The sequence below is a fragment of the Culex pipiens genome, chromosome 2 (genome assembly GCF_016801865.2).
Source record: "Culex pipiens pallens isolate TS chromosome 2, TS_CPP_V2, whole genome shotgun sequence".
NCBI lineage: Eukaryota > Metazoa > Arthropoda > Insecta > Diptera > Culicidae > Culex > Culex pipiens.
This window is the reverse complement of record NC_068938.1, coordinates 195,749,343-195,757,624: the sequence shown is the minus strand read 5'-3', so window position 1 is coordinate 195,757,624 and position 8,282 is coordinate 195,749,343. Positions and strand designations below refer to the sequence as shown.

The 8,282-nt window shown below is 49.2% G+C and overlaps 1 protein-coding gene across 1 annotated transcript; it reads left to right on the top strand.

Annotated features, from left to right (window-relative positions):
• The first annotated feature begins 867 nt into the window (after positions 1-867).
• Positions 868-7,993, top strand: LOC120415827 (uncharacterized). The gene has a single exon (XM_039577457.2). The coding sequence runs from the start codon at positions 873-875 to the stop codon at positions 5,745-5,747; it is 4,875 nt and encodes a 1,624-aa protein (XP_039433391.1). The 5' UTR covers positions 868-872; the 3' UTR covers positions 5,748-7,993.
• Positions 7,994-8,282: the final 289 nt, after the last annotated feature.

Below are 8,282 nucleotides of genomic sequence, written 5' to 3'. Positions count from 1 at the left end.
CACCGCGCGGTGGAGTTGGAGTGACCACGATCGTGGAAAGTTTAACAGCCAGCCCCGCGCTCCTCCGACCCCCGCGATGATGATCGATTTGAGTGTTTGAATATGACGAGGGGGTAATTTGGATATCTGAAGCCTCTACGGTGTACGGCCACACCTAATTTGCCCCGCTGAATTGGAAGCTCTCTGAATGAGTTGGTGTTACTAATTAGACGATCGCGGCGCTGATCGTTGGTAACAATTTCTCTGCTGTGGTCACTCTAATGAGAAACTTGTTAGGTTATTTGATTATCGGGTACAACGATACATGCAACGATGTACGACTTAGCGTTCAAGAAGATCATCCGCGATCACCTACACGATCATGTAGTGACCTAATAACCCGTAACCGAAACTGTTGAATGTCACACTAACCGTTTGTTTTCTCCGTTTCCTTCTCTTCCAGATAAAATCTTAACCCGCTAAAGTCGCACGAGCCAAACAAGTCCAGCCGACGAGAACGAGCTACCGTCAAGAAAGCAGAGAAGAGAGAAAAGGGCATTAAATTAATTACAGCGAACCTCCCCAATTTCGCGGAAGGAGTGTCCTCAAATGAGGTCGACCCAGTCGGCTACCACCTTCAACGGGGAGGTGCTGCTGCTGTGCGCAGAAGCCTCGCTATGAAGCGGCGACCCCCGCGGTTTCTCCAAAGAAAGCCACGATCCTCGAGCCCCCGAGTAGTGAAGTTGCCGGTCATCGCCATGCGCCGGAGAAGCTGAAGGAACGGAGGAGGTTTTCTTCACCATCTGTGATTTTTGAACATTCCACGCAAACCTCGCACACGATCGCGTAAATTAGGGAAGATCTTTAGATCGTAAACAAAACAAATTGAAAAAATGGCACAGGGCAACTATGTCAGCAAGTACTCGGGCGAGTTCTGCAAGCTGGTCGTCGAGGGTGACCTCGCCAAGATCAAGTCCAAGTTCAAGGACTTTGTGCTGGACTACCAGACGCCGGACGATCTCAACACCCCGCTCCATCTGTCCATCATTGCCCAGCAGAACCGCAACGAGATCATGCAGTTTCTCATCGAGTCCGGCGCTGACTGTGATCTGCGCAACTCGATGAACCTAACGGCGTCCGAGCTGGCCATTAACCTGAACTTTCTCGACGTGACCAAGTTTATGCTGGCGATCGAGTTCCGGAATCTCTCCGACTATCGGTGCTTCTACCGGTTGATTCGCCGAGGTTCGGTACCACTGCTGCAGCTGTTCCTCGAGCTGAAGAGCTTCGACGTCCACCAGCAGATCCACTTTGTGTCCAGCGTGTGGCACGAGCTGTACGTCAAGAACGTGCAGATCTCCAAAAACATGGAAAACTTTCTCGAATACCAACTGCTCAACTACAGCTACGCATATCATCACCCTCCGAGCCAAAAGCCCGATCGGCTCAAGTTCGACAAAGAGCACGAGAACCGCATCGATCTGATCGTCGAATACACCCGGTACCTCACCACCAACTACGCCACCGACAATCTCAACGACTTTGACGACAAGTTCCTCCTGGCAATCAAAATCATCTACGACAACCTGTTCTTCATCAAAGACAAGCACGAGTTCGCCCACCTCCCCATGCTGGAGCTGGAACGCTGCCTGGCGATCTTCCTCGCCATCTTCAAGAAAAGCCCAGAGTACGAAATCTACAAACTGATCATCAACAAAAAGCAGCTGCTCCAATTCCTGACCGCATTCTGTGACGAACTGGACAAGATCAAGAACGAACTCCTAGACAAGGAAAACCGCACCGCGCACAAATGGACCAACGATCTCCTGCTACACCTGATCAACTGCATCCGTGACGCTGCACCCGCCAAGTCCACCAAAGCGATCAACGCGCTGTGGACGAAAAAATGTCCCCTCAAAAAGAAACTCATCTACTACATCAAAGCCCGCCTAAAAGCCAACCCAGAGCTCAACTCGATCCAGTCCCGACTAATCAACAACCTGTCCAAAGCGGAACTAGAAATCATCCGAGCCGAAATGAAAACTCCGCAGTTCCTCAACCTGACGCGAACAATTTCCCGCAAAAACTACGTCGTGTTCAAAAGGCTCCGTAATATCTCGGACCACCTGTCCCAACTGTACGCGATCAAGAAGATCCTCCGCTACCTGGACGGAATCGCCCGCGTCCAGCTGCCCCAGTACCAGGTTTCGGGGACGCTCGCCCTCAAACGCACCCTCCAAGTTCTGGCGGACACCACCAGCAGTACAAAATATGGCCCGCGGATTCAGCGCAAGCTCGAGTACGTGGTGCACAAGATCCTGCCGCTCAACCTGGACATCGAGCTGCGGGACTACTACACGCCAAACGTCACCCTGTACAAACTATGCTCGGACAAGCTGGAGAACCGCCTGATGCCGTTCGCCGAAGTGCAATGCAGTCTCAAGTCGGTGCGGCGATACTTTTCGTACATCTTCGACCTGAAGATCCTGGAAGCGTACAAGTGCTATCTGGGGAACGTGTATCAGCTGAAAGATCGCGCCCAGGTGAAGAGCTACAACCAGTACGTCGGGGAGGCAAATCGGCTGTACTTTGAGAATCACACCCTGGATGATCTGTACTTCGAGCTAGAAGACTGTATACGAGTGGTGGAGGAACTGCAAGACACGTTCAACCAGCAACACGACGACAAAATCAGCGACCTCCTTAGGTGCATCCACAAACCGCTGAACCAACGGTACGAGCAACTCCTGCGCGAAGGCAAGACACTTCTCAACACAATCAGTACAAACTTCAACACGTGCATGCTGCTCGGATCTGCCAACCAGGACATGTCCAGGGTGAAACGAATCGTGCACTCGTTCCTCGCCGAGCAGTACCCCAAGTACGACATCAGCACCGACAGCCAGCTGGTGACGGTCAACTTTGTCCTGCAGGAAATGCTGCATCTCTTCACCAACTATCTGTACCAGTACCAGATGGACGATCGCGTCTCGAAGAACTTCATCACCATGATCAACGTGCTGAACGTCGAGCGTTACTTCGCGATCGACCACTTTATGCCCCAGCGGGGCAAGGAGTACGAAAGTCTGATCCACCAGAACTACACCAACGAAATCCTGAAAAAGTTCAACCTGCAGAATCTCAGCTCGATCGAGTTTGCCGTACTGCACGAGCAGCTCGCCGTCAACTACTACGACAACTGCTTCAACCTGGACAAAAAGTACGCCGTGCTGACGATGTTCCTGAAGACGACCAACCGACAGATCAACGACGCCATCATGAAGCGCAACAAGCGCATGGATCGCGAAGAGTTCCAGTCGTACGCGGAGAGCAAACTGAAGCTGATCGGGCAGTTCCTCCCCTGCAGCGACTTCAACGAAGTGACGCAGTTCATCAACGAAGCCGCTCCACACGTCGAGTTTGCGCTGGAGTTTTGCCTGCTGGAGATCTGCGAAATCCTCACCGATCTGAACGTGTTCCAGGACAATGCGTACGTGCTGAAACTTCAGTCGTCCATCATCAGCGGAAAGAACCTTCGGGAATACCTGCTGCACGACCCGCTGGCGTACGACATGCTCACGCTAACGCACAGCACCAAGGTGAAGGTATTTCTGAACGGGTTGATATTCAAGAGCAACGACTTCAAACTCTACCAACCGCCGAACAACCTGAAGGTAAACGTGAGTGATCTGGCCACGATCAACGAGAATCTCATCAACAGTTACAAAACAAAGTGGAGCTGGGTCGAGCAGCAGGAGCGACTGTTCAAGTCGGTGGAGAACATCGACCTGAAGCTGTTGCAAGCGCTGACGCCGGACTACGCCGATGTTCGTGGGATGAGGTTGGGAGCGCTGCAGGACGAGGCACCGATCGCGGAGTACGAGATTATCGACTACACGATCAAGAACAACCTGAAGGCGATGATCGACTTTTTGGCGGAGGACGTGCAGGCGATTTCGTTCGAGAAGCAGCAGTTCTTCCAGTACTTGCTGGTGCGAAGTTTCGGCTCGTTGTTCGTGGATGCGCACATCAACCTGACCGGTCAGTACGAGCGACAGGCGACGATCCTGTACATGGCGCTGTACTTCCGCGCGTACGAAGTGTTTCTGGAGAACGTGAAAAAGTTCGAGCTGAGCATAAATTTGTCCAAGATCGCCCGGTACATCAACGCCGAGTTTATCGACAAGATCGCCAAGCAGATGAAGGACATCAGCTGGAACTGCCAGGACGAGAACGGGATGACCGTGCTGGATCAGTGCATCCAGAAGGGGGACGTGCAAGCGGTGAAGAAGCTGATCAAGCTGAACGTGGACGTGAACCTGGGCAATGCGGACAGCACGACGGCGCTGCATCGGGCTTGCAGTTTGGGGTTGAACGATATTGCGCGGTTTTTGGTTAAACAAAGCGGACAGCTGAACGCTTGCAACGAGCTGGACTACCTGCCGGTGACGTACGCGATTCAGTACCACGAAAACGAGCTTATTCCGATGCTGATCAACGATCAGGTGGACGTGAACGAGGAGCGGTACGCGTTGGTGAGCAGATCGATCCGGTATGGGAACTTGGACGCGTTGAAGTATCTGCTAGAGACGCGACAAGTGTGTTTGACGACGATCGCGAACCAAGAACACAATACGCTACTTCACCTGTGTGCGATACACGATCAGGGTGAGATTTTGAAGTACTTGATCAGCAGCCACTCGCGGTACGTGCAGGACAATCTGAACAAGCAGAACTACTACTCGAAGACGGCACTGCACATTGCGGTCAGCGCCGATCGGTACCGGATCGTGGAGTTGTTGCTCCAGCTGAAGGCTTCCATTGCGGTGGTGGATCAATGCGGACTGAACGCCGTCGAGTGGGCGATTGAGCGAAGCAGCGTGAAGATGCTGAAGCTGCTGGCAAAGTACGGCTTCGCGCAGCAGAAGCTGTCGATCCCGTTGACGATCGCCGTGGAGAAGAAAAACGTTCGACTGCTGAAGCTGCTGAAACGGATGGGCTGTGGGGTTGGTTTGGAGCCGCTGTGTCTGATCAAGGCCGTGTACGCGCAATCGGTGGAGCTGGTCAAGTTTTTGGTGGAGAGTAACAAGCAGTGTTTGAACTACAAAGATCCTTATGATAGCTCGGCGCTGCACGTGGCGATCGCAATCGGTTGTAACGAGATCGCGGCATTTTTGATCGAGAGTGGTTCGGAGATCAACGCGGTGACGAGGTTTGGCGATACGCCGCTGCACGTGGCGGCGAAGCACTGTAACATCATAGCTGCACGGATGCTGATCCTGAAGTATGCGGCGATCGACGAACGGAACTCGTCCGGGTTGACGCCGCTCATGCAGGCGATGTACTCGAAGAATTTGGACATTATGAAGCTGCTGATCGGGGCTGGTGCGAACATCGACCTGCTCAAGATCCACCTGGCGGAAATCGAGCAGATGTCCAAGATCCCGACGATCCACATGTTCGCCGACAACTACGGCCTGCTGGAGTTTATGATCCTGCAGCTGCAGTACGATCCGAACGTGCGCGACGGCCGCAACCAGCAGAACCTGCTGCACAAGGCGTGCTACGGTAACAACCTGCAGATCGTGCAGTTCCTGGTCGACTGGTGCCGCGTGCAGACGGAACAGCAGGACACCAACGGGCGGACGCCGCTGGCGATCGCCAACGAGTGCAAAAACTTTGACGTGGCCGAGTTTCTGCGCGGCAAGAAGAGGAAAAAGTCCCAGATAACTCCCCAGCGGTACTTTGACCCGACGGGGATGATGTGAGGAACGTTTCCGTTTCTTTAAGAAGCCCGTTGATTTAGAATTTCAGGTTGACGTCCTCCGTACCCAGCTGAACGATCGCTGGGCGAGCTAGCTGCCAAACAACTCTCTACTGCAATGGATAGTGTGTGATTCTGTCACAGCGCGCCGAACTCCCGTCCAAGCCTGTTCAGCACCGTGTGCTGCTGCTGTCTCGGGATGTCCGGTTCCAGCGATCTCGTCCCAGCGTCGATCGCCAAAGCCGGTACGGAAGACTTCAACTCCAGCTGAATCGACGCCACGTGCGGTCGGTGTCCACTTGGAGTGCGATTCAGCCGATTTTGACCGAAAGTTCCTCTTTTTTAACGCGTGAGACTAGCACGAGATCGTCACAACGGGACTCGCAACATCTCAGCGGAGATGATCGCGACTTTTTTTAAATACAAACTTTTACGCGCGTGAGTCCCACAATCGTCACGACTCGTGGTGGCCTCCCTCCACTTAGCATTACAAAAATTCGAGCTGAATCCGCTTCAGGGACGCGACACTGCTCGCACAGAATCCCCGTTTCGAGGTTAATCTCCGTTCTAGTCAGTGCGTGGGAGATGTGTTTGAGTGCCATCTTTCCCATCCATGATCCCGGCGAATCAAAACGAACCGCTCCAGAAGCCTTAAGGAGGTGTTAGACTACGACAAACAAACACGCAACTTTTTCGGGTTTCGCAGTAACATAACAAAACTTTTCCCGGATCGCTTCCGGAAAAGATTCGGAAGCAATTTTGTATGGTTTGACGTTTGCGAGGAAAGTCGAAAAAATGTAAACAAATCACTTCGTGCATCAGCCAAGGCTAAAGTTTCTGCAAATAAATGCAGGCAAACTTTTTGTTTGTCATAGTCTAATACCTCCTTTATCGACATTCTGAAACAATTAAACTCTCTTGCAGCAAGTTGCAACTCACTAAAATCTCAGAGATATTCTTTAAAAAAACACTCTTTTCGTTTTATCTGTTTTATCTATTGAACGTTTGTTTTCTTCGTCTACTAAATCCTATCGAGCGCTGGTAAAGTCCGCACAGATGGCAACCACGTCAGAGAAGGGGGCAGTGTTGCCAAAAAACTATTCCTACTACACCTAACGACTAAAACACTATACTATTACTACTATTACTAGTGCGATACACTATTAAATCGCGCGATCAGAAGAGTTTATATATCAGTGTAATAAGAATATATCTCCCAGAAGTCTAGTTTTTTCCCGGAAATTAGAAACTACAAACAATCTAGATTTTAATCGTGATTTACTGTGTAAAAATGTGTGATTTTGCGCATAAACAATTGATCGTGAGTAGATCAGTTTTAAGAGAAACATCAGCAAACAAGATATGAAAACTTAGAACAACACAACTTTCCTTTTAACAAAAAAAAACTCGCAGAAGTATAGCTCTAAGAACATTATTTTTTGTTTAGCATGTAGGCGTAAACAACAAACAAGATAGACAACTACACTTAAGATAAGGTAAACAAAACAGAACACTAACACATTTTATCGTACCTTTAAGTAACGAAACCTCGCATATTCTTTCGCCATGGCAAATCACAGACGATTTCGGAAAGTTCCCCTACGCAATCTCCCGAACCATTAGAGAGTGAAACAACTTCCAAATAAGAACAAAAACCTCGCATAAATAGAATAACAAAAACAAAAGCACCACCAGCACCAACTGGGTGGTGACAGCTCGAAGCTTCGGGAGCAACGTTGGGAACGCCGAAACGTCGTCGGTGATGGCTGCCGCGGCAAGGAAAAACTATAAAATATAAATTATTTATTAGGTAGACACTTGTTATGCATGCACCAAATTTAATATAATATATTAAATTTCAATGCATCATAGTGACAAACACAAACAAACAAAAAAGAATACTAAAAACTCGCAATCAGACTCGCATCAAAAAGGAAGAAGAAGTAAAATAGTCTAAAATCAAAATCCAAGGACAAACAGAGCAAACAGAATCACTAAAAACCCTTAAAAAAAGGGTCCGCAACAATCACTCAAGAAGCAAATACTTTGAAGGAAGGAAAATAGACTGAAATCACAAAAAAAAATCGCAAGAACATGCCAAGCGAAACAAGAAGAGAAATGGAAATCATAAATGAAACGTAAAGTAAATCAACTTTATAAAGCAAAAAAAAGTCATGCAGGTGTCTCTGTTTAATGTCTAACGTTTAAAACAGAAATATATGAAAAAAGGCAAACTATAAAAAAAGAAAAAGTAAACAAAATAAAATCCTAACCTCCAAAATGTCACCAAAGTTGGAGCTGTTTATTCTCGGTCGGTGTTCAAAGGCTCGCCAAATGAAGTAGAACGACACTGCCTTATGGGCGAGTCTTTGTGTAAAAATCTACAATTCCAACTCGGTGGCGGCGGTGAGGAAACAAAAAAATCAGAAAACGCACAATACATTCCATGTTCGAGAGCAAGTGAAGAACAAAAGTTTTCGACTTATTTGTAAACATTCCATAAATAGTTTAATATTTTTGTTTGAACAAACAGCAGCAG

What these genes read in the sequence shown, in the direction of transcription:
- LOC120415827 (XM_039577457.2), top strand. Translation starts at nt 873, where the DNA reads ATGGCACAGGGCAACTATGTCAGCAAGTACTCGGGCGAGTTCTGCAAG.